Consider the following 25291-nt stretch of genomic DNA (forward strand, 5'->3'; position numbering starts at 1 on the left):
TACATCTCCAAAATCTTCATGCCCTGTGTAGGGAATGTGAGAAAAATAAACGCCCTTTGGGGCACAGGTGGGGCACATCTCCATGCATGAATTAAATCTGACAGGGACCCGGCCAGAGCCCTGGGGTGTCTGGGCAATTCGAGGGCTCTCCTTTTCCTCTGAATGATGAAATTTTGGGCAGGAGGCAGGGAGCTGGCCTGCCACAAAAGAGCCGAGCGAGGCTGAGCCGTGAGCCGGCTCTTGGTGCCATCTAGCTGCCTTGCTCGGCATAGGCACTTGGCAGGAGCCCGCTGGAAGCCTGCGGAACTAATGAGGCTTAATTAAACAAAGCCTTCAGAAGTAAACTCTGTGGCATGCAGGCAGCGAGTTGCTTTAACCTGTCACGGAGCAAGCGTGCTGTTTATTTTAGGAGTAAGCTGCTCGGTGCTGCATCTTCCAGAGGATAATTGCGCTCTTGTTGCGAAGTTGTTCTTGGGCAGTTCCTGCTCTGCCAGGGATTATGCAAAGTCTGGGTTATGGGGTCAGGGTAATTAAATCTCGGTGAAGCTGAGCTGAAGCTGTATGGATTGGCTGCTGCTTTCTTCTGAAGTGGCAGCAGTGGCAGAGGTCCTTGTGATACACGACCACAGCTATCGATGCAATGAATGAATCAACGCTGAGCTGCCTCAGTTGCGTTTTTTTTTTTTTCTTTTTTTTTCCAGTTTGATTTGGAGAGCTTTTGCTGCCCTTTTGTATCTTGGCCAGCTTACTAGCAAAGTGTTTCTCAAAAGCAGGCCCCATTTAAGCAACTTCCAGAGCTGGCTCTCGAGGAAACCTGCCTCCTTGAAGGAGTTTTCTGAGGTTTCTTTATCAGGGGAGCCCTTTAGCTTAAAGTGGTTTCAGTTATAAAGCGAGGGATGGGGTCTGCTTGCTTCCAAGACTAAATTATTTATTAGTAGGTCGGAATACCACAACATTTCTCCCCTCAATGTTGGCGAGCAGACCTCTTGGGGATGAGCACTATTAACTGACGGGGTTAGTGGCTCTGCTGGAAAGGCATCGTGATTTTCAGGGTAATGTTTTCAGCTGACAGTTGATTGCTGAGGTGGTAGCTAACATGGAGCTATTTAGGAATCAAATTTAAAGAAAGAATGCTGAGCTTGGAGGGGAAACTACCTTATATTGCTTTTTCTGAAAGTATTCTCATTTATTCAGGATTTTCAAAAAAAGTAATGTTCAATACCCTCTTTGATCCTATAAGGAACCTCTACCAGAAGACTGTCCAAAAACTGCTTTGTCTGATACTTTCAGAAGGAAAAAAAAAAGTTAGTTTTATACAGACGTTTTGTTTTGTTCTGTTTTATTTGTTGTTTTCTTTTTCTCCTGAAGGATTTTTTGTAGCTCAAATCCCACTTGAATGTTTCTTTTACCCCCAATTCCCAAGCAATTTACCCTGCCTGCTGAGGGACCCCAATGCCCAAATTCTTAGCTTGCAGAGGGCTGAACTGGTGAGCAGGGGACCCAGCGTGGGCAGAGCCAGCTCTCACCTGTGTGGAATCCAGAGGCAATCAGCAGGAGAGGGAAGAGCAGAGAGCAGAGCAGCCTGGTTTAGAGCAGAGAGCATCCGTCCGCAAGAGCAGCGAGAGCCCAACTCCCTCTTGTGCCTGGCAGCAAGTCCCAGCCTGGCCAGTACAAAAAGGGATTGACTGGGATTCTGCAGCAGGCAAGAGCTCATCAACAGCTGAAGAGCTTCTGAGAGAGGAGAGGGAGAAGGGTTTTGCAGCAAAGCCCTCCCAGCTTGCTCAACCGCCAGAGGTGAGTGCCAGCTCTTTGTGAACGGCGGGCTGCAAAGGAAGAGAAGTGGGGTGGGAGGCAAGATTAAAAATTAAATACCGCGCTGTCAGCAGGAGGCTTGGAAAAGAGTGAGGACTTCAAGTGCTTTTCCTTGTGCTGGGTCATCTGGCTGGCTGTGAGAGCTGGGAGGATTGCAGTTGGTGCTTCTGAGCCATCAGCAGAGCAGGAGAAACAGCGTTTGGGATGCTGACGGGGACTCAAACAGCTGTGAAATCCCTCAAAGGACTGGAACAGGAAGCCCATGGATGGTTTTTATTCCTCCGTGGAAAGGGAGGCTGTGAACAACGACACCAGGAGTAAGAAGAGCTGGGCAGAGGAAGGCAACTGCACGTTGTCCTTCCGCGGGGTGACAGCTGCCTTGCTTCTCCTTCTCATCCTCTCCACGCTCCTGGGCAACACCCTGGTGTGCGTGGCCATCGTCAGGTTCAGCCACTTGCGCTCTAAGGTCACCAACTTCTTTGTGATCTCCTTGGCGGTGTCCGACCTCTTCGTGGCTGTCCTGGTGATGCCTTGGAAGGCCGCCACCGAGGTGGTGGGGTTCTGGCCCTTCGGGGCTTTCTGTGATGTTTGGGTGGCTTTTGATATCATGTGCTCCACGGCCTCCATCCTTCATTTGTGCATCATCAGCGTGGATCGCTACTGGGCCATCTCCAGCCCCTTTCGTTACGAGAGGAGGATGACACAGCGCGTGGCTTTCGTCATGATCGCGGTGGCTTGGCTGCTCTCCCTCTTGATTTCCTTCATCCCCGTGCAGCTGAAGTGGCACAAGGACCGTGAGCTCCATGGGGAGCAGGAGCTGGGTGTGAACAGCACCGGGGAGGAGGAGAGCTGTGATTCCAGCCTCAGCAGGACTTATGCCATCTCGTCTTCTCTCGTTAGCTTCTACATCCCCGTTGCCATCATGATCGTGACGTACACCCGCATCTTCTGCATTGCCCGGCGGCAGATCCGCAGGATCTCCTCCCTGGAGAGAGCGGTGGAACATGCCCAAAGCTGCCGCAGCAGCGACTGCCCTCACGGAGCCTCCCTGAAGAACTCCTTCAAGAAGGAGACCAAGGTCCTCAAGACCCTCTCCATCATCATGGGTGTCTTTGTCTTCTGCTGGCTGCCTTTTTTCGTGCTCAACTGCATGGTGCCCTTTTGTGATCTCGACCTCCACGAGCCAGGAGAGCTGCCTTGCGTCAGTGAGACCGTCTTCAGCATCTTTGCCTGGTTTGGCTGGGCCAACTCTTCCCTCAATCCCATCATCTACGCCTTCAATGCAGATTTTCGGCGAGCCTTCGCAACCCTCCTGGGCTGTGCCTACCTTTGCCCCAGCAACACGGTGGAGACGGTGAACTTCAGCAACGAGCTGGTCTCCTACCACCACGACAGCACCTATCAGAAGGAAATGGTGACCCTTAGCTCCCCCCAGCTTCTCCCCAACACTGCTCCGCAGCTGGAAAACAATGAGGTGTCCTTCGACAAGGTTTCTCAGCTCTCCTCTCACAGCACCTGCCCTGCAGCGATGCACGTGGAGCACGAAGTGGCCGTCTCGCTGGAGAAGATTACACCTTTCACCAGCAATGCCATGGATTGAGACAGGCTTGGGAGCAGGGTGGTGCAATGGTCTCAGGTGGAACAGGGTCTCAGATGGATCAGCTATTGCCTATTTTATGGATTTTTGAAGATAACGTGGATCCTGGGCAGGAGTTTGCATTAAAAAGTTTGGAATAGCCAGAGTGATTTTCCAGATGGCTTAAGGGATTCATATATATATATATATTATTTGTTTATTTTAATTTTTTTTTTTGTAACTTGCAGTTTCAGGCCCAGCCCAGGTGGCCAGGAGAAATCTGTGTGGCTGCTCTCTCCAGCTGACCCAAGGGAAAATGCTTTCTGCAAAAGACAGAAATGCAAGGGCTTGAATTCCACCTTCGTTGTGACTTCAGCTGACAAAGCAGGGGCTGATGTGGTCTGCTGAGCCTCTCCTACTTAGTCCACGAAGTAAAATTGCAGCTGTGCTTGTAGGGAGAGGGGCTGTGTCCAAAAAGCCATCAGCCCGAGGCTGCTCCATGGGCACAAGCTGAATTCAGCACTCCGTAGTGCTGCCTTGTGCTTGGTGGAACAGCGCTGAGCTGCATAGATGGGGAAAAACACTTTTCTGGGGGGCTGTGCAGGAAGGTGGCAGTGTCCTTGCGGGGATAAATTTGTCTGGGAGATGATTAGGCTCACCTCTGACTGCCTCCCTGTTGTTCAGGCAGGTTATCCTGCAGGCCAGACAAGCGAGCAGCCACCTTTCCTGGAGCCCTGGGGCTGTGCTTGGCAGCAGCTCGTTTGGAGCATCCTGCAGGGCATTTGCTCATTAGCAAAGGATTCTGCCTGCTAAAGGTCTGCCCTGGCCCCTGAAGCAGGGCCAGGCTCTCTCTAAGCTGGGACATGCACAGCTGAGGGCAGTCTGGGATGAACAAGGAGCACGTTTTAGCCCCAGGACACTGAACCTTTTGCTGGGGGCCTTTGGTAACGAGGGTGCCTGAGCCCTTCAGCCTCGAGAGGACAAATTGGGAGCAAGAACATTGCAGATTTGGCTTCATCCCTGTGCCACATCTTCCATCAGTCATGCCCCCTTCCTTTTTACAGTCTGCCTCTTCCCCCTTTCACTTTGTTCTCCCTCTAATTCCCTTCCTCCCCCATTTCATTAAGGATCCTTCCTGCCTTGCTGTCTCATTTCAATAATAATGGCTTCTTCAGAAGCGCTCCTTGCTCACCTGTACTCTTTAATTAGCCTCTCCTGTGCACCTTGGAGCTTGTGTCTGGCTTGCTCGGGGTAGAAATGGCAAGCGAGCAGCCCCAGCATTTCGCTGTCGACTGTGACACGAGTGATTTTGGGAGCGTGTTTTGATCGGTGCTCGCTTAAACACTGCGGCAGCGAGCAGCACACCCGTGTCGCCTCGACTCCGAGACATCTTTAGCTCTCTGGCACAGCAGAAGAGCCTCCCCCCCGCTCCCTGCAAACATTAACAAAGAGAAAAATCAGCAAGTGATAATTATAGAGGAACGGTAATTATTAAATAGAGCCCAATTATCGTCAAGTTTCAGCATAATCGGTGTGGGAGGGGAGCAGAGCTTGCCGTACTTCCAAGGTCGATGCTCGGATTTCTCTGTGGAAGTGCTGATAAACCTCAGCTTCATTTGTAGCTGGTTCCCTGCACAGCAGCAAAGGTCTAAACCTGAGACAGTCTCGGGGCTTTTCAGCTCTGAGAGGACAGGGCAGCCTAACTTACAGAAGGAATTGTTCTCAGATGATATTTCCTAGCGTTTTTTAGGAGGCCCAACACGAATGACTTCATGTGGACGTTACTGCAGGACACACAGTGATTTCTCCACTAAAAACTGGGTTGTAGCACGTGTGTTGTGCTTTATTTGGGACTATATATAATACCCAGCCTGTGAAGGTACTGTCCTGGTCTCCCTGCTTTGGAACAATTTAATAAGATCATCTTGTCGTGAGGTGCTGGGCTTTAATCCATGACTTTATATAAAGAGATTGGAAAAAATCTAGTGCTTCAGTGTACCTCGGGTATCTACGTTGAGCTGCAGGGTAAACCTGCAAAAGAAACAAAACAGAGACAATGATGTGAACCTCTGATAGAGGTGGGGCTTCTTTTTTGTAAGGTTACTGTCTGCTTTTAACTTGTGTGGAGTTTGGGAGTGCTGCAGGAGATCCCTTGTTCCTCTCAATCCCCTGCTCCAGCCGGCTGGGGCTCTCTCCTACCGAGGGTGCAGTGCCCCAGCTCCCTCTGACTCCACCTGCTACGTGCCAGGGCTGTTTCCTTCCTGGCATCTGCACCAGAAGATCCAAGGTGGTGACACTGAGCTAAACCAAAAGCTTCCAGGCTGTGGAGCAGGCCTCTGCACATCGGGGAAATGGGTAACAGCTCCAAAAAGGTGTGTGACTTGGGCTTTGTTTGGCAAAAAAACATGCCTTGTCTAACTTTGCTTCAGAAGGGGCTTCTTTATTTTTCTTTATTTTTATTTTATTTTTTTTTTCTTTTATTTTTCTTTATTTTGCTGCCACGGAGATGGGGCAGAGAGCAGATGCTTCTCATCCTCTGACACCTCAACCACAGCCTTAGGAAACCTGACTTGTGCAAGTCTCAGGTCAGCTGGGATAACACAGTTTTTGGTGCTGCCTCGCACCTGGGTGAGGGCAAATTGGGCATCTCCTGATCCAGAAACTCCTCTCCCTCTGCAATCACTCAGCCTTTCATAGCTGCACACCACCAGGGCTGTGCCTTGCGGTGCTTTTCTGGCTCCTGAGGTTTGCTAGCACCAGGAACGAAGCACAGTGCTGTGAGGGACAGGAGTGAGGATAGAGGAGATGCTGCAGGTCGAGGGGAAAAAGAGAAAAAGCACCAGGGTCCAGTGACACAGGGACAGGAGGCACCGAGGCAGAACGTGAGCTAAGGCTCATTTCTCAGAGAAGAAAGCCAGACCACTAGCCTGAATTATTCCCATGTGTCATCACCTTGCTTGTTCTCACGTCATCTGCTGGCCTGGAACACAGCCCTTTGAGGTGAGGTGGGAAGCTCTTCTTATTTAGTGTCTCCGACAGTCCTTGGAAGCCCAGACCTGTTTGGTTTTCCACTGATTGCTTTCTGCTTCTCTGAATTTTGCCCCACAGTCCTGCTGGGAAGCATCCTCCTCCTTCCACCCTGAGGTTGTGCAGCGTGCTGCTACGTCCCTGGCTGTATTTCAGAGGTGAGTGAAATGAATTCCTACCCGGGGCTGGTCCCGGAGCAGAAACTGGGGGTCAGGACTTCTGCGTGCTGTTGTAAGCACTGCTCCCGTCCTGCCCTGTAATCCCAGGTAAGTCATTTGGGTTTTTGGAGCTCTGGTTTTGCCATGGGTGAGATGAGAGCAGCAGAGCTGGCTTGCCCTGCAGACAGGTTGGGAAATGGGTGCTTGTGGGGCTGTCAGGATGAGCGTGGCTGTCACTGCTGAGCAGTCTAGGTAGGAGTAAAATGAATAAATAGGTGCTCTAGTCTAATGCAAGCTGGATTGTGGGATAAGATAACAAACTGGTGACTTCAGTACTCTGAGTGCCCCAATTTGCTGCCGCAGCAGCTGCTGTGGAGGTACCAGGGCCCCAACATTATCTCATTTGGTGCCTGATTATGTGCAAAGAGACATCATTAACCAGGGAGAGGTGTCCAGGTCCCATCAGACGCAATTCAAGTGTCCAAAGGCACTCAGTAAACCTGGGCACATTGGGACTAAGGGAAAAGGAATGTAAAAATCTCAATTTAAATGGAAATTGGGGGCTGCACCCCAGAGAGAAGGCACGCACAGCAGCTGGCAGCCTTCTCTGAGAGCTCAGGCAAGTGCAGGGCAGATGGACCAGCATGTTTTTGGGGAGGAAAGGTCTGTTGTCCATCTCTGCTCAGGGGTAAATACCAGAGGGGTGCAAGGGGAAACCTCACCCTGCATCGAGGGCTCGGCATCCCAGGCTGGCTCTCACCTCTCAAACCCAGGCTAGGAATTGTGCCACCCTGCTTGTATCCATCTGGGCTAGAAAGGATGCTCTGAGGCTGGGAAAAGGGCACTGTCCTGCCCTGTGCAGTCACAAAATCAAGCACATTTTATTACAAAGGCCTGGGGCAGGCAGGAATTAAGCGTGCAGGTGGTGGCTGTGGTTGCTGCAGGAGCCTGTCTGGGTGGATAACGTGGGGCAGGGGGTGCTGCTGCCCTCAAAGTGATTTTTTTCAGGTTTAGGAGGAACGGATTTAGCAGGGAAGGGGATGATAGTGCAGGGATGGGGAACGGGAGGATGGTGGTTTATGTTGCTGCCTTGCTTGGCTTTGTTTCCAAACATCAGCTGCTCCTCATCAGGCAGAGGCCAGAGCAGGCTGCAGGTGAGAGGCAGGACGAGGGGCTCAGGGTGTTTGAAGGAGCCTGGCAGAAGCCTCTTGTGCAATCACAGGCCTGGCTTTGCCAATCTATATGGTAATTCTGGGCAATCAGCTGAGGGGGAGAGCAGGAGACATTAACCCTGAGAGGAGGATTTTGTGATGCCAAGGCAAGCCTGTTACAGGGTGTGGAGCATCTACAGGAGCTCTGGTGTGGCTCTTTACTGCTCCCCCCAAAAGAAATGAGGGTCATCAGTTACTTTGAGCACATCACTAATGAATTGTGTGTTTCGTTTTCATCCACCTCTCTCCCATGCTGACCAGCAGCGATTTCCCAGCAGGGAGCAGGCAGTGCCCCTCTCTGCTCCTGCCTGGAGCAGCAGGGATGCTTTCAGTGACCTGGGGGGCCGATGACACCCCAGGGAGACACCAAATGCTGCCCTGAGCTGGCCAAGGAGAGCCTTGCTGCTCTTCTGTGCAGCAGTTCTTGAAACCTTTCCTCCTGCTGCCTGCGGAAAATGTTTTCCCTAGCATTTACGCATCTTCGCCATCTTTGTAGCCCTTCTCTGGCCAATAATTTCACATCTTTTCTGGCTCATCTTCAGCTTGTTGTCAACCACAACCCTCAGGTCCCTCTCTGCGGGGCTGCTCTCCAGCCTTTCATCCCCTAGTCCTACGTAGAGCCTGGGTTTGGGTTTAGGGCTCCAAGGATGGCGAAGGACCTAGAGGGGAGGACATATGAGGAGCAGCTGAGGTGACTTTGTTCAGCCTGGAAAAGAGGAGGCTGAGGAGAGGCCTCATGGCAACCTACAGCCTCCTCACGAGGGGGAACGGAGGGGCAGGTGCTGAACTTTTCTCTCTGGGGACTGTGACAGGACCAAGGGGACAGTGACAGGACCTGAGGGAACATCATGGGGCTGGGACGGGGAGGTTCAGGCTGGAAGAGGTCTTTCACTGAGAGGGTGGTCACACACTGGGACAGGCTCCCTGGGGATGTAGTCACAGCACCAAGCCTGTGGGACTTTAAGAAGCATTTGGGCTGTGCCTTTAGCCGTATGCTCTGAACTTTGGGGTAAAACCGCGTGGAACCAGGACTTGGCGACCTTTGCGAGCCCCTCCCACCTCAGGATATTCCACAATTCCCTCATATTTCCACCGTTTCCCCACCCAGGAGCGGGACACTGGACCCCTAAACCCATTTAGGGCCTTAAAGGGCTTCCTTGGCCCCCCTTTCCCCTCACGGAACCCCCGCCCCGCTCCCCCCGGGCCCGGGGGCGGTGCTGCCCGGCGGGAGGAGCCGGGGCCGGGGCCGGGCGCAGGCGCCGCACCGGGAAGCGGCGCTCGGCCGGGCCTGGAGGTAGGGGAGGCGCGGGGAGGCCCGGCCGGAGGTCCGGGGAGCCCCCTTTGGGCTGTGTGAGGGGATAAAGGGGTGTGGGGAGGGAATGGGGGTGCCTGGGGGTGAAGGGAAAGGGGTAGGGGGGTGGCCGGGGGCGTGCGGGGAAGGTTTGGGGCGCTGGGGGTCCAGAGGGAAGGTTTGGGGTATAGTAGGGCACTGGGGCTGTGGAGGGAAGGTTTGGGGTGCTGGGGGTGCAGGGGGAAGGTTTGGGGTGCTGGGGGTGTGCAGGGAAGGTTTGGGGTGTAACTGGGTGCTGGGGGTGTGCAGGGAAGGTTTGGGGCATTGGGGGTGTGGAGGAAAGGTTTAGGGTATAATTGGGTGCTAGGGGTCTAGAGGGAAGGTTTGGGAAGTAGTGGGGAGCTGGGGGTGCACGGGGAAGGTTTGGGGTGTAACTGGGTGCTGGGGCTCTAGAGGGAAAGTTTGGGGTGCTGGGGGTCCACAGGGAAGGTTTGGGGTGCAGTGGGGCTCTGGGGCTATGGAGGGAAGGTTTGGGGCACTGGGGGTGTGGAGGGAAGGTTTAGGGTGCTGAGGGTGCAGGGGGAAGGTTTGGGGTTTAGCTGGGTGCTGGGGGTCTGGAGGGAAGGTTTGGGGTGTAACTGGGTGCTGGGGGTCTGGAGGGAAGGTTTGGGGCACTGGGGGTGTGGAGGGAAGGGGTTGGGTATAGTGGGGTGCTGGGGGTGCATGGGGAAGCTTTGGGGTGCTGGGGGTGTGGAGGGAAAGTTTGGGGTGCTGTGGATGTGGAAGGAAGGTTTGGGGTATAGCAGGATGCTGGGGCTCTAGAGGGAAGGTTTGGGGTGCTGGGGGTGCACAGGGAAGGGACGAGGTGCAGTGGGGTGCTGGGGGTGTGCAGGGAAGGTTTGGGGTACTGGGGGTGCAGAGGGAAGGTTTGGGGTGCGGTGGGGTGCACATGGTATGGGGGTGCGCAGAAATGGCAGTGGGTGCAGGGGGTCCCCATGCGTCCCCGTCCCTCCCCAGGCCTCCCATCCGCTGCCACCCTGGCGCTGCGCTGCATGGATGGCGTTTTCCTCTCGCCCAACGAGGATGACTTCGTGGGCAGGATCGCGGAGGAGCTGGAGCACTTCATGCTCCAGGGGCAGCACCACAGGTAGGGGCGCTTGGCGTCTTGGGGTCTCACTTGCTGCGAGACCTTTCTGCTTTGAATCAGTCCTCCGGGGTGTGAAAGCAGCAGCTGGGTTTGCGTGGCAGCCTTTGGGAGCTGCAAGATCTGCCTGGACGCGGAGCTCGGGGCTTCCCCACGGGACAAGAGCCAGCTTGGAGTTTCTGCCTTGCCTGCTTTGCCTTTAAGGTGCCTTCGAGCAGAATTATTTTGGACGCTGGTGGCTTTTACACCAGCTCCAGTCTGGCTGGGCTCGCTGTAGTCGGCCTGGCGGAGTTATAATTAATAGTTTTGTAATCAAATAGTTCAGTTCCCCGCTCTGCTGAGGGCTTCCTGTGCAGCGGATCCTCCCCTGGCAGCAACCTCGTCGCCTTGCGCTTGCTGCGTCATTTTTCTTTGTCCAGGCTGGCTTTAAACTGGGTGTCCTTCCTGATCCAGTGACCTGTGAAACCCTTGAGAAGTCCCCCAAAAAAAGGGGTTCAGGAAGGAGCAGGGGAGGGAATTCTTAGTTCAGCTATCCCACTGGCTTGTAATGACCTTAAATACTTATTTTATAACTTTTAAATGTTTGTTAGAGAGTGCAATTATAAAACAAATTACAGTTAAGTAAATTCATTGCTGTATCCCTGTCCTTTTTCTTCCTGCAAGCTGCTGATGCCCTCGACCCCTCTGTCTTTTCCAGGGTGCTCCTGTTCCCCCCTCTGTCCAGTCGCCTCCGGTACCTGATCCACAGGACCGTGGAGAACGTGGATTTGCTGAGCAGCTTTTCGGTTGGAGAAGGATGGAGGAGGAGGACGGTCATCTGCCACTCAGCCATAAGGTACTGGGCGGTGGATGTGACAGCGATTTCTCTGGCCGTGAGGTTTTTATTCCAGCTTCGACGCCTGAAACTTGCGCGGTGCTTCTCAGCAAAGAGGAGGGTGTCCTATTAATAGCATCTTTTGGTCACTAGGGAAGTGGAAGCTCTTTTTTTTCCCCCGTCTGCAGACTTTTATGTGCAGATCCGATCATTTTCCTGCTTTCTCTCTTTTTTCCTCGGGCTCCTCATGCCTCTTCTCTTGCTCGTAGGCTGCCCGGTGAAACCGGCGACCAAAACCCCAGCGCCAACGCACCAAGACCTCACCGACCTCCCCAGCCCTGGGGCCGCGGCGGTGGCCGGGGGGGTGCCAGGCTTCGGCACGGTGGGGACAGGCACGATGACACGTCTCGAGCTTGCGTGGGGTCTGGCAGGATTAAAAGGCCGCCCCGAAAGAAGCCGGATAAAGCCCTGTACGTCCCCAAAGCGATGCGCAAGAAGACAGAATGGGGGGAGCACGAGAGCCCGGGGGCGGCTGGCACCGAGTCGGGTGTGGATGCGGCACGAGAAGGGGAGATCTGCCCTGAGGCTGCAGCTGGGGATGCCCAGGATGGGCTGGGTAAGCCTGAAGGTGGCCCTGAATCGAGCACAGCAGCCAGTGGTGTCTCCTTGGCCCTTGAAAAGCAACAAGACCCTGGAGAAGAGAGTGTTTCAGGAAAAAGTAACGACGATGCAAGCGATGACCATCCTCCGTGCCGTACGGATGTCCCCTTGTTAGAAAATAATAATTTCTCTGGGCAGGAAAGTCAGGATAAAGACTGTTCCGATTCCCTTCCTTCCATACACAACGAAAACCGAGCTGAAGCAGAAGAGCAAGAGCAGAGCCGTGACGACGCTGTCGTAGCAGAAGGTAGCAAGACCCTGTGCCACGCTCCAGACCAAAAGGGCCAGGGTGCCGGAGTGGTGGAGAGCAGCACAAACTCCTCCCTGTCGGGAAGCCGTGGCACTGACTCCTGCACAGACCTGCCTGCAGCAGAGCCTGCTGCAACGTCGCTGGTGCTGAACGACCGAGATAAGAGCTGTGCTGATGCCAAGAGCCTGGAGAGCGGCGGAAACGTGCCACCACTGGAAGAACAGGGCAGGGACTTTGCGAGTGCCGGCGCGTCGGAGCTGGATAAAAGTTCCTCTGAGCCTCAGGAGTGCCCCGGTGGTGCTCAGGGGGAGCAGAGCCAGCACCAGAGCCCCCCCAGAGCCCAAGATGAGCCCTTGGCTGCACCTGAGCCCATGGGTGGTGCCAAGCCATCGGGCCACGACGACCAGAAGCGCTGGGTGGAGGTGCCAGAGCATGACAAGGAGTCTTCGGGCTTGGCCAACGCGTTGTGGCGCGAGCTGCGGCTGCCTGCAGGTGATAAAGAGGAGAGCGCGGCCACCCCGGGGCGGGAGAGCAGCCTCGAGGACGACTGTTCTGCAGAGCTCCTGAAAGAGGTAGCGTTTGCCCCAGGGAATTGTTTTGAGGAAAGAAGGGTGGCTCAGGAGTTGTCCCTCAACAACAGGAGGCCAGAGCTCGTGCCGGGGCTTCGCAGGTGTTTGCTGAAGCTGTCGGCAGGAGCGTGGCCTTTGGGGTGGAATTAGATTATTTTTAGGGTCCCTTTTCAACCCCAGCCAGTCTGTGAGATGGTTTGGAGGCACCAAGGCAAGACCCAGCAGGGTTGCTCTTTGAAATGAAATCTTGTCTGGTGGATGCCCGACTGCTCTTAGAAATGAGCTCTTGGTCCATTTTTTTGCAGCGTTTCACCCAGATTTGAACCATTTGGGTGTTTCTGGACCAGGACTAAGCCAGGGCAGAGCTGAGAAGCACCGAAGGCGATGTGCAAAAGGTGATGGAGCGGCCGCAGCTGCCCTGGTGGTTGTGCAGTCCTCCCTGCTTTCACCACACGCCTCTTGGTCTTTCATGTCTTTGTTGTGATAATTTCCCACCTTCTCCCCGTAACACAGGGAAGTGGTTAGCCCAAATTGGGAACCAAATTGCTTTCTTGAGGCAGTGCAGGAGTGGTAGTAGCAGAAGCAGCTTTGTCCCGTGCTGGTCTGATCTTTGTTTTCCATAATGTGCCTTCAAAGGATCAGCTACCTGTGCCTGTTCCTACACTTAGGGAGCTTTTTAGAAATGCAGCTTTTATAAACCACTTCGTTTTTATTTATTCATGTATTTTTATTCCCAGATTGTGGGCCATTTAACCGTGAAGGACATAAGCATCGAGAAGATCAGGTTTGATTATTCCAGCTATGGAGATGCACAGCTCAACGAGGGGGATTTTGGACACGTAACTGAAATCTACGACTTCTCCCCATCGCTGAAAACGGAGCACATCTTAGAGGTCTTCTCAGATTTCCAGTAAGTACCCATCTGAGGGGTGTAAGGTGAGCAGTATCCAGACTTGAATGCACAGCAGAGTGCTAATGCTACACTGAATTTTAGTTTTGCCTTCATGCTGCCACGTCTTACACTCTCTGTCCTTTAAAGGACATTTTCCTGCAGTTTATGCATGATTTAAAACACGCCTGGTTCTTCGGGGCTCTGTCAGGCATGTTGTTGCCTACGTGCAGGCTTATTCCTTCTGCTCCAGCTTCAGCGAGGAGCCTTCATGTGCTTCGTAGGAGCCTCTCTGCTATTGCATCCCAGTGCCTAAGTTGAAATTGCATGCTTACATAAGTGTTTGGAAAAAAAAAAAGGGCCCAATCCTGCTGGTGGAGATAAGATTTATTATGTCAATACAGGGAACAAACAGCATTGTGCCTGAGAGGGTGACATTGGATTAGCAGCAGGATCAGGGCAAAGTTCAGCCCTGTCTTTGTGGTAAATGGTGCTCGGTGCAGCTCTGAATTAGTGTTGCTTCTGCTGGGGAGCTCAGGCGTGGTGTGTGCAGGCACATCTCCCTGTCTGCCACCTTCCCTCCTGATACACCTGATGGATTAGCTGTGAGCGCTTCACCTCCACCCGTCCCTCTAAATCGAACAGCGTTATTTACATTCTTAATAAGCTGCTGTCTGCTGCGTGTGTTTTCTCTCGTATATTTTTTTCCACTTGCTCTGACAGTGAAACTGAGCTGAAAATTGACAGATCTAATTTGAGCAGTCAATTGTATTTGTATTTCCTGTGCTGCGGGAAACATCTTTGAAGTCCCTGCTCCCCAGCTCACATTTTCCCCTGACACGTTATTAGATTTTTTTTGCTTTGGTCTCTTGCTCCTAAGCTTTGTAAACCACGTTTATAAATCACTTGCTGTTCCTTGTAAGTGACTGAGCAACCAGGTAGTGTTTGTAAAGCATTGTGCAAATGACAATATTTATGTGTTGCAAGACGCTCCCTGAAATGGAGGTTGATTTTTGGCCAAGAGCTTCTTTAGGTGGAAGAAGAGCATTTTTGGGGGCAGCTGACTGTGGCCTTGACAGGGACACATTTAATTTTTATCTGTTCCTTCCTTTCCCTTCTTGTAAAATGAATATAATGCTTTTGACAAGCACCAGCTGGCTATGGGTGACAATACTAAGTACTCTTCATAACTTGAGGAAGATGATGAGTTTTACTGTGGCTTTTTTTTCCCTATTAGTGAACATTCTTCTGTTGTCTTTTCATTTTAGCGAGAGTGGCTTCAAAATTCAGTGGGTTGACGATACGCATGCCCTGGGAATCTTCTCCAGTCTGTCTGCAGGTAAGGGTGCCCTCACTCCTGGCTGTAGCTGAGGATCCTGCAGAGCCCCTGGGTTTTCACAGCTCTTGCACCAGGGCCTGTCCTGACACAGCAGTTTGCAGCGGTGCTTCACATGCTCGGGCCAGAATTAGTGATGGTTCATCGTGTCTCTCTTCCTGCACACCTCAAACTTGAAACGCTTTTAATCCTTGGCATCACTGTGTGCTGTGTGGAAACTCTGCTTGGCAAGATCAGCAGGTTTTTAATTGGCTTGGGTAATAGGCAGGACACCTTTTGTATGGTACATTGCTAGAGCTTACTCTGTTCTGCCACGTCAGTTTTTCTGCCAAAGCTAGGCAAAATTCCTGCACGTGTGCAGCAAAGGGTGCTCGTGTCCTTTTGGGGACCCTGTGAGCACAATGGCATGGGGTTGGCCACCAAGCCTCCTAGTAAAGTGACTTTTTTGGGGTGCAAAAGCTCCAAGCTCAGATCATGCCTATGCCAAGAGAAGTTTCCATCCAGCAGCACATGTAGTCTGAACACTCGTGCTCTTGGGCTGTATTCTAATCATCAGAGGTGTCGTTAAAATTTGTTTCTATTTTCTTGGGACTCTTCCTGTGCAAGGAACGTGTGGTGTAAGCCTGAGGTGATCAGGCTGAATTCAGTTGTTTTAGTGTGAGTCTTGAGATAATTCACTAGCTGGTGAAGCTCAACATATGGAGTGTTGTTACAACATGTATTGATTTTTATGTTATGATTAAAGCCACTGCAATTTAGCCTGCTAAGCTGAGCAATCTTTGTTCTTTTAATCTTTGTTCTTTTAAGCATCTCAAGCCCTGGGGCGGCGTTATCCTTCTTTAAAGATCCGACCACTGATCCACGCAACAAGGCAGTCTAAAATTAAGGCACTTCAGCGACCAAGTAAGACGATCTATTTTTAACTTTTTTTTCTCTCTTTGCCTGTCTTCTGTATCCTGGGTGGTGTCATGATGACAAGTTAAATGGGGAAATACCTATTAAGTACCAATATTCCTTTTAAATTTTTTTAATAGCTTTATTGGCAATGGCAGGCCAGCAAGCTGTTGCGTAGAGTTCTCAGTAACAGCCTGCTGCTGCATTCTTACACTATTTTCATCCAACCTGTTATCACTGGGATGTTAAAACTTACTGCGTCAGTAATGCTGGTTTTTGCTCTGACAGCCAAAATAACTGCAGCAGGCATGAATGGAGGCACAGGTGAATGTGAACATGTCAAATGCCATAGGCTTGCCCAGTAAGTTTTTCTGCCCTCTTACTCTGCACAATTAAAGACAATAAATAGACAAAACTGATAGCGGTTACGTTTTGTGGTTGGCATAGTTTTATTCGGTATCAGGTGAAGACAAAATTGTTAAGCTTAGCCATTAACATTGTTTTATTTGTTTTATTGCCTTTTAAAATCATATTGTAATCAGTTATACTTGCCACAGTAAAGAAATGCCATGAATCTTGTAGCAGTAGAGACGTTGCTGAACATACAACTATGCTGTTAGTGCTCCAGTACATTGCAGTTGAAACAGATTTCAGTATGAATGATTGAAAGGGACACTGTCACAGTTAGAAGTTCCTGAGTTTTTAAGACTGCTAGATTTTGTAGTTTTTAAGACTGCTAGATTTGAATGAAATGCCAAAGAATTAGGTTTGCTTTCACACTCTCCGCTTCATCTGCTTTCATTCACGCTCACTGCCTGATTCTCTTTGCTGTAGCCTATTGCCACGCTTCTGAATCAGGTTATAAACTCCTTCTGGGGAACTTTGTATTCAGTTTCAATAGCAATTTCTTCCAAATTTTCTTAATTAGCTGACAGTGTCTCTTTTTTTTTTTAAAAAAAGAGCTTATTTTCCAAGCTGTGGATGCTCTGAGCCTGACCCTTTTCCTTTAAGCTGCTGATGGGCTGCCTTTATTAATAAAAAATCTGAAAAAGCAAGCAAAGCCCACATTGCTAACTGGATAATAAATTTGCAAACACTTGCTGATAAATGATTAGATAATTGCCAAATGCAGACTATTTTGGACTTGGTAGAGTTTTGGTATATTGCTTTCTTGTAAGATGAAACTGTAGCAAGCCAGATGCTTACCAGAAACTGGAGGTTCTTGGTCACTCCTGGCCAAAGGGCTTTCCAAAAGCATCTGATACATTTAGCTATTATTTTTTTTTAAATGCAGATATTTTTTTCTGTTGCTGCTTTTTGAGGATTTAGGCTGTTGTCTTTGATTAGTTGAAATTGCGATCAGACTTTTCTCTCTGTGGATAAATTGGTCGGACTGTGTGCCTTCATTTTGTTCTCAGAGATGGGACTGGCTGAATTTTGCCAGGAGTTATGAAGCTGTTCCTGAAAGCTCATGGGGAACAAATCTCTCTACCACTGCAGAAGTGGCCTGGGGTTTCATCATATCCAAATATCTTTTGAATTGGCATTATTGCACCTTACCTGAAAAATCTTAAGTGCAAAATCTGGAGGCACAGCTTTCTAAAAGAAAAGGCAAAATACTCTGCAGGGGTACGATGATTTGCTTATACTCCTGGGCTAATTCTGTAAAAGATCTAAGAAAATAGAACTCAGCCCTTCCGTCTCACAGTCCTGCGGTGTAGCCACGAGACTGAATAAGCTCCAACTGAATCCTTTTCACCCCTTTTTACCTAGAACTCCTTCAGGCTGCAAAAGAGAGACCCCAAACTGACACAGCGGTGGCGAGGAGGCTGGTGACCCGGGCTTTGGGACTGAAGCACAAGCAGCAACAGTGCAGCTCAGGCACCGAAGGGCTCCTGCCAGAAAGCTTGGACCAGGAGGAATAAACCATCTCAGCTAAAAAAAAAAAAAAAGATGTGTAGATGAGCACAGCTGTGATATTAAACTGCATGCAGAACAGTGAGTTACCACAGGGATGTTCTCTTATGGATTTAGCACCGGTTTTGTCTTTATGAAGTTGGGAAGGGAAAAAGTTTACTCTTAATGAGATGTTGAGCTCAAGAGCCAGGCCCAGTGGGCTTTGCAGTTAGCTCTTCACATCCTGCCCTGCTCTGTTTCAAAGCATCTGTCGCTCACTGGGGGCACTTGCAGAAAAAAGTAAGGCTGCTGACAGAAAAGCCTACCTTATTCATTTTTAGAGTGCACCAGGGTGAGCAAATTGTATCTTGTTGGCCAAAATTGAGCTGTAACAGAGCAGAGCATCTGCAGGAGTCAAAAAAAAATCTGTTCAATGTTTACCTTGTTGTAATGTTATTGTTAAAATATCCCACAATACTGACAAGCATTGAATGCAAGTGAGTTTCGGGTTTTTTTCTTCTTACTTATATTGTTTAAAAGAGCCTGACTTGCTTTGTTGCACTGTTAGCAAGCAAAGTTGTTATCCACTGATGAGGAAAAGAAAACCAGAACTTGACAGTTGCTTGATTTGCACAGAGCCTGGTGTTGAGGGATAACGTGAGACACCTTGTTGTGATAGCAGCAGCAGCAACAGAGCATCCAACACAGCTCAGACTCTGCTTTAGCTACACAGTCCTGGATCTTGAGAACAAATTAGAGCTTTCCAACTTACAGTAGGCTAAAAACCTTTGCTAGATGTCACCATCTGGGTCACTGGATAAAGGACAGAAATATTCTGACAGGCATTAGCAAAAGACTTCTGCATTCTTTAAGCCTCACAACATCCCTGTGAGGTAGGCTGTGGAGAGCGCGAGACAGGTACAGATGTTTTCAACCCCCCCATGGACCAAAATGGTCAGTTACAATTATTGAGTTAATTTTAGCTGCTTGTAGAAGTCTTCTGTACAAACACAGAGGGATAAAAAAAAAACAAACTTCAGTACTAGGAATTGTGACCAAGGCCCTAAACTTTCCTGGAGTAGAAATACACAAATAGGATTTAGGAAAAAATAAAACATTTTTTTTCTGGGTAAAACGTTTTTATTCAAGTAGCTGTGTCTGAAAAGCTGTAGCAACGTGTCCTCAAACAAACAGAGGAACACTCTTAGCACCATTATGAATTTACCAAGTGTAAAAATCCTTTTAAAGACAACTTACACAGGCGGTCTGTGACAGCATAGGTCCAGATCCCTGATGATGAAAAGCCATGAAGTTACCTCTGTAACGTACAGTGATGATAAAAATGCCTTAACTAAACTCATCTTTTAAAGAAGAGATGGAGTGAATATCCAGCTTAAAAGGTACTACTTAGGTGTACGTAGAAGCGGTGGGGTGAATAGCTTACTGTGTAATGGAAATTCACAATCCAGTGGACTCATCATCAGGAGATCTGCCAAGTCTTCGAGGTGTTTCAGTGGCGGTGTAGCTTCGTGGAGCTCTGATGCATTTGTAGAAAACAGTTCTGCATTAGCTGCTCCGTTCAAGAGATTGTGCTGGGAGTTGATTGTTGAACACAAAAGAGTTTTGACTGCAGTATTAAATTACGCTTTAGACTGTTCTGCTCAGAAAAAAGCTTCATTTTTTTTTCTTTCCTGCATTTCCTTGCTAAAATGGAGTAAACACACGGTGGTGCTGAGGATTAGCTGCGTTCGAGAAGCAGCGTCACAAACGGAGGCGTTTGCATCAACGGTGCGTTCAAGCTTGAGTCAAAGAGCTTAAAAATACCAAGAAAACGATCGGTAAAGACAGATTTAGGCTGTTGGAACCCAAACAAAGGCAAACTGTGCTCGCTGCAGCCTGGACCTACGTCTATGAATAAAGGTGGCGCTGCAAAGTGGAGGGAGAAGTCTTGATGGAGTAGGTTGGGATGGTGAAGATAGGGAGCCCCGTAGAGTTCAAAAGCCTGCTCCTAACTACCTCAAGTCGTAGGGATTGGAATTACAAGAGACACACGGTGGTCCAAGCACCTAAATTGGGAAGGAAGGCATCTTTAGGAAATAATTTACCTTGCTAATTTAGAGTTTGATTGTTTGCTTGATTCTCTTTTTTGGTGTGTGCAGTGGTTAGGGAAATCACCGAAGCAGGAAGCCTCGCTTCTTTAAATAGTGGGGGGGGAGGCGATGCTGGTTTATCGGGTGGACACCTTGTTATTTGTGAGTCCGCTGAAGTGATCAAACTTCTGTTCCGTTTCGTCACTGAAGGAGCCACCTGGGGGGGGGTGACAGAAAGAACACGGGGTGAAGCAGGAGGTAGCAAAGGAAGCTTACAACCAGCACAAGGCAGAGAACAACATCGGGGTTGCGCGTAATCCATGTAAGATGCTGTAAAATTGAAGGGCTAAACAAGTTCTAGAAGAGGAGGATTTTCATTAATTTAAGCATTAATTAAATATTGCCCTAATTGGAACAACCAGGAGTCCCCAGGAGTGCTGGGTCTAATCTTTAACACCTTGAGGAGACCAGACTACAAACCATCCTCAATTTTACTGCTAACCTTGGTTGTTTAACGACGTTACTTACGTGATGACTAGCAGGACCTGTGGGATGGTCTCTTCCTCGAGGCTGATGGTGAGTGGGTTCTGTTTACTCTGTTCTTAAATAGGGCCGTGCCCTTACTTTTGCTAGCTGAGAGACAATAAAAGCCTAAACGCATTTATTTTTAAGCAGAAATATTTTCAAGCTCAGCTGGAGAGCTCATCTAACACTTAAGTGCCTGTTCATCCGACTGAAGTGGGTTTGGCTTTTCTGAACTAGGTCACAAGCTGTAGTATGACACATGAGATGAGTATTTTCTTCAGAAAAGCAACAAACTAATGAGGGAAAAAAAAATCAGGAAAAATATTCCTTCAAGAACTTCAGCCAGCTCTGGATATTGTCTTCACCGTAGGCTTTACTTGGAAGTTGACAGGCAGTTGCTATTAATTTGCTTTCTGTGTTAAAAGACAGAGTTCTGTCTTACCCTGCAACTTGATTCCCTTTTTAAATGGACCTGACAATTGACTGTTGAAGCAAAAACAAATTTAAGCTCACTTGGCTTTGATATTTCCAAGCCTTAAAAATTCCAGATGATATTTTATGTGCATTCAAAAAAAAAAATAAATTAATAATGCAGCTGTTCTCCCTCGGACCAACGTGACAGCAGAGCGTTTTCATTTCTGGCTCGAGTGGATGGCTCTCAGTGCCCTGTTTCACACATCACCCTCCTCGTTTGCTTTTCAAGAAAAGAGCAGCTTTGGGGTCTTAAGAGGTCAGTCCCAGGCTGGTAATAATTCAGTTTAGGAAGGAATTTGTAGGTATTTGCCCGGACCCACTCGAGCACTCTGAACAACTCCTCAGATTGCACTCCTCCTGCCTGACAGCCTCTAGGGGGGAGCGGGAAATGCTCCTTCCCCTGCAGAAGAGGCGCAGCTGGAACATCTGCTATCGATGCTCCACCGAGCACAAAAAAGAGGGATTTCTCCTGGATCTCGGTCAGGAAGCTCTCTGACCCGTATTGTGCTCGCTGCCCCGGTAATGAGCACGAAACAAACCATTCCCCTGCTCAACCGACCATGGAAGTGGTACCAGGGTCCAGCCTGGACTCGACAGCTCATCTCATCGAGCACGTAAGTAAGCACACAACACAGAGGAAGCGCAGAGGGGTCAGCTCCTCTCACCTATGTGGCAGTTGTACATCCAGATGCGCTGCCCATCGTAGCGGCTCCGGCATTTCATCACGTTGTTGGAGTAATCCGACTCGGCCACTTCGTAGTTTGGGTTGATGACAACCTGGGGAGCAAGGGAGAAACAGCATGAAGCTACCTGAGGAGGGGCTGGACTCGAGGTGGAGTCAGCTTTTTCACTACAGCATCATTTTTTTTAATTTTGTTTTAGGAAAAAAAAGTAACTCACTTTTCCAAAGCAGCCAGAAAATGCTTGATTAAACCCAGATCAAGCTCACACCTTCCCCCGTGCACCAAAATACACCCTCAAAACACCTTCTCCACATTTCACACGAGAGCAGGGGAGACAAAAATAATTCCCTTCGCTCCTCTACAGTTTAAGTGGCTGTTTTTAGAGCCGAAGAATTCCCCCAATTGCACAAAACCGACTGTAGGCAGCCGCAACTTCTCATGCAAACACCGCGATTTAATTCCCCAAGCGAAGCAAGCGTTGCTTACAAACAGCTCAGAGGCTTGGTACGAGACAAGAGTGGGATGAAATGTGGTGGTAGCACGTGGGTTGTGTAGGATATCAACATGAGCTGCACCTGGATTCATTAGGGCTTATCTCGAAGCTGTGGTTATCATCCCTGACTTTTTAATCGGGTTTAATATGGGAGCTGGTAAATTTGCTGTTCTGTTAGCTAATTTTTTAGCTATTCTGGGAATAAAATCACTATAACCAGTCGTTCATAGTGTTGTAGATGTGTAAACCAACCAGGTAGGTACATTCCTGACATCCCCAATGGATAAGGTAAGGGCAATGGCAGTGTCTCCAACCCTTTTTCCCCTCCATGTACCTGGAAGAGGTAGTCACCCGGCGGGACGTCGGTGATATCGATCCACTGGCAGTCGATGTCATGTCGGTACACGTCCCAGCATCCGACCGTGATCCCTTGTTCACCAAAATTGGCACATTCGTACTGTTTTTGCACATCTAAAGGAGGAGAGGAGTTAAAACCATGCAGTGTTGGATTCACAGACCGTGTTCGATGAAGGGCTGGTTGCTCTCCAGCTCCCATAGCCAGCGATAAGCTTTGGGCACGATATTTTGGATGAGACAACGCAGTATTACCTCGCTTAAAGTCCTCTACGGAAATACATGTACTAATTAAATGCCTGGGAGGAGTTGCCACCTTTCCTGTGTTATCACCCAGGGGCAAGTCTCGGAGTTTCGTGCTTTTTGGGAATCAGAGCAGCTCAGAATAAATATGTAAGAAGCTGAGGTCTGGAAACCTCGACATACAGGGGTCTGTTGGGATGCTCTTAAACCCATAGAGACCATTATTCCACCCAAACACATCCTCAGGACTGGTTTCCAGGTCCTGTCAAGCCCAGCTCAGGAATTTCCTAGCATCTTTGAGTCCTGTAACGTGTACGGGGACAGCAGAGAGCACGAGGGGCGCTGGCAAACACACCTGCTTCACACTCCGTGTCTTCCAGACAGAAACTGGCCTTGTGTCCCTCAGCTACCTTGGTCCCGTTGAGGTTCAGGAGGTCGTAGTGGGTGAAAACCTCCATGCTGTGGTAGTGCCTGCAAGACACAGACGGGGAGAGCCATCGTTAGGGCGAGCAGACACCCCTTTAATTTAATTACCACCTCCGAAGGCTGCGCCGTGCCCCCAGCAGCGGGACAACGTGGATGGGAAGAGCCCAACCTTAGTGCTGCTCCATCCCTCGGGCAGGAATTTCTCCTCCCACAGCGGCGGGGGAGGAAATAAATGACGATGCACAAAGTGCTGGGAACCAAAAGGTGCAACAGGAGGAGAGGGAGAGAGGAACCCCAGGCAGGAGACGTTCCCCTCGGCACGCTCCTACGTGGCACCAGCACTCGGGCTGCCTCCAGCCTGGCTCCCAGCCCGGGGATTTGTTTATATATCAAGTGCTAAAGCTGTGCCAGGGGAGAGCCTTGCCCCAGTGGTTTATAGGGTGGGAAAAATCAAAGCCAGCAGCACCAGGTTATCATTTCTAGTGCCCTGTTGACCAAAAAAAACCTATTTCACCTGTCCCTAACAGGCTGCAAACAGAGCAGGACATACCCAAACTAGCAACCTGGCTATTTCTTTTTTTCTCTTTCTTATTTTTCCCCTTTTTTTATTTTTAAAAAGGAACCGGAATGTAAATTTATTGGCAGAAAACGAACAACAGATGGAACCAGCTTCTCCCAGCACTCGCTTCGCTCTGATCTAAACAAGGTGACAGCTGGCTTCGCGCACGCCGCGTTTCATCATTTTTAAACGGGGAAGTGTTGGTGTCAACTCAGCCGGGGCTGTGCTGCTGTCCCAAGCTGCTGTCGAACACAGCAAGGCTCAGGAGAGAGCACGGAAGCTGTGCTGTAAACCTGCAACCAGCAAAGCGAGGCCACTGCAGGGTTTGGGTGGTGCTGACCTCGTAACTTTGTCCTCTTTTATTCTAAAATGCTGCTTCGGCACAAAAAAAAATCAACCTGTGCCTAAGTGCAGTCAGTTCCTCGGGCCAGGGAGGAGGTGGAAGTGCCCAAGTAGAGCTCCACGTGGCCAGGGCTGGGAGCACAAACGTGGTCATGCTGATGTAACACGCTGAATTTGATCCCAGCCTTGGAATCGGGGAAAAAAAACCCACAGCACAAGCACGATGTTGGGAACAGGAGTGCAGCCACGGGTGCTGAGAGCAGAGCTGGTCCCCAAATCCTCAGGCACCAGCCTGACCCGGGACTGAGGCAACGACACGGACCCCCGATTCAAAACCTGATGCTTATGAGTTAAATACATAAATAAATAAAAAGCACAAGGCACAGCTCGTCTCCTTTCCAGCTGTAAAAATAATCACAGCATAAAAACTTACAGCCACAAGTATTGCAGCCCCGCTCTGCTCAAGTTTTTACAGAAAAAAGGGGTCAAGGAGGGAAGGGAAGAAATCTTCCCTCTAGAGATTGGCTCTCTCTTCACTTTCTCCCACCTCCCCTCTAACCAAAACCAAACAAATAAATCACAACATGCCAGAAATTAATCACTTCTGAGTCCCCTGCTAGGATTTTTCCCATTTTTGTTCTGCTTCCACATCGAGAGGCTACTGAACAGAAGCTCCCAGTGATGGAGGGAGGCAAGGAGGAAAGGAGAGACCTTCTGCAGCGGCCAAGCTGTTGACTTTGAAGCTGTCTCATTTGGCTGCCTCCTGGATAAGTTTGAGGTCTCGAGTCTGACTCAGTTTCTGAAATATGTCTGAATCATTCAGAGAGGTGTTTACATTCTGGTGTTTACAGGCTGGAAAGATTGAAGAGGGATTGAGTTCATCCCTCCTCCGTGTAAACAGAATCCAGTTCTGAGCGCACAGATGGCTCTTGGCCTCTTCCCGAGCCTTTCCCAGTCTCACCTCACTTGGGCAGCCTCTCCCCAAGAGCTCCAAGTGCCTCCTTTTTACCCAGCCTGCGACGTGCTCGAATCCCTGTGGCACCCACAAATTCCTCCAGCCCCTTCCCATCCAGAAGGGCAGGCAGACGCTGCTCTGGTCCAGGCTTCCTCCTCCCCTGCGCCTCCCCTTTCCTATTTACCTCCGGTTCTGTGCCGCTGAGGTTTTAGCTCTGCTCGTGCCTCTGAATGCAGCCGTCACAAAACCAACCTGTCTGCAAGGTAAAAGCAGCCAGCACCTGCCCCATACCACAGCTTCACCTCGCTCAGACTTAGCAAAGGCTATTCAGGACTGTATTAGTTGGGAATTTATTGCTCTACGTGTTTTCGGAAGGCACAAGCTTTCCCTTTTATCCCAAATTATAGACTAATCAACCTTATAACAAGCCATCATTCCAGAACCAAAGCAGCTGCACGGCTCGGTTCCAGCTCCCTTTCCTCTCCCTGTTTTTTTTTTGGCTGAAGCTGTCAGCGTCCCCCTGAAAAACGATGCACTTTGGGGGGGGAAAGTTTACTGTTTACCAAAAAGTGCCAAAACCAAACAATCTCCCAGCTGTGCGCCATCTAAGCGGAGTCGGG

General features: G+C 49.9%; 3 protein-coding genes across 3 annotated transcripts in view; 2 read left to right on the forward strand and 1 right to left on the reverse strand.

The window, feature by feature from the left end:
- Positions 1–1185: 1185 nt before the first annotated feature.
- Positions 1186–6820, forward strand: LOC137845219 (D(1) dopamine receptor-like). Its single transcript, XM_068662236.1, has 2 exons — positions 1186–6388; positions 6497–6820. Exon 1 carries the CDS (start codon positions 2075–2077, stop codon positions 3410–3412), a length of 1338 nt encoding a protein of 445 aa, XP_068518337.1. The 5' UTR covers positions 1186–2074; the 3' UTR covers positions 3413–6388; positions 6497–6820.
- A 2113-nt stretch (positions 6821–8933) lies between these two features.
- R3HCC1 (R3H domain and coiled-coil containing 1) lies at positions 8934–17583 on the forward strand. Its single transcript, XM_068662037.1, has 8 exons — positions 8934–9078; positions 10093–10222; positions 10917–11054; positions 11303–12515; positions 13250–13422; positions 14670–14740; positions 15545–15640; positions 17405–17583. The coding sequence occupies exons 2-8, from the start codon at positions 10128–10130 to the stop codon at positions 17554–17556; spliced, it is 1938 nt and encodes a 645-aa protein (XP_068518138.1). The 5' UTR covers positions 8934–9078; positions 10093–10127; the 3' UTR covers positions 17557–17583.
- Positions 16057–25291, reverse strand: part of LOXL2 (lysyl oxidase like 2) — a 43329-nt gene continuing 34094 nt past the window's right edge. The window contains exons 11-14 of the mRNA XM_068662036.1: positions 22745–22860; positions 22127–22263; positions 21282–21393; positions 16057–19834 (exon numbers count right to left, since the gene is read on the reverse strand). Of these exons, the coding sequence (XP_068518137.1) occupies positions 19755–19834; positions 21282–21393; positions 22127–22263; positions 22745–22860 (445 nt within the window). The 3' untranslated portion in view covers positions 16057–19754. The remainder of the gene's footprint in view (positions 19835–21281; positions 21394–22126; positions 22264–22744; positions 22861–25291) is intronic.

This window comes from Anas acuta, chromosome 27 (genome assembly GCF_963932015.1).
Source record: "Anas acuta chromosome 27, bAnaAcu1.1, whole genome shotgun sequence".
NCBI lineage: Eukaryota > Metazoa > Chordata > Aves > Anseriformes > Anatidae > Anas > Anas acuta.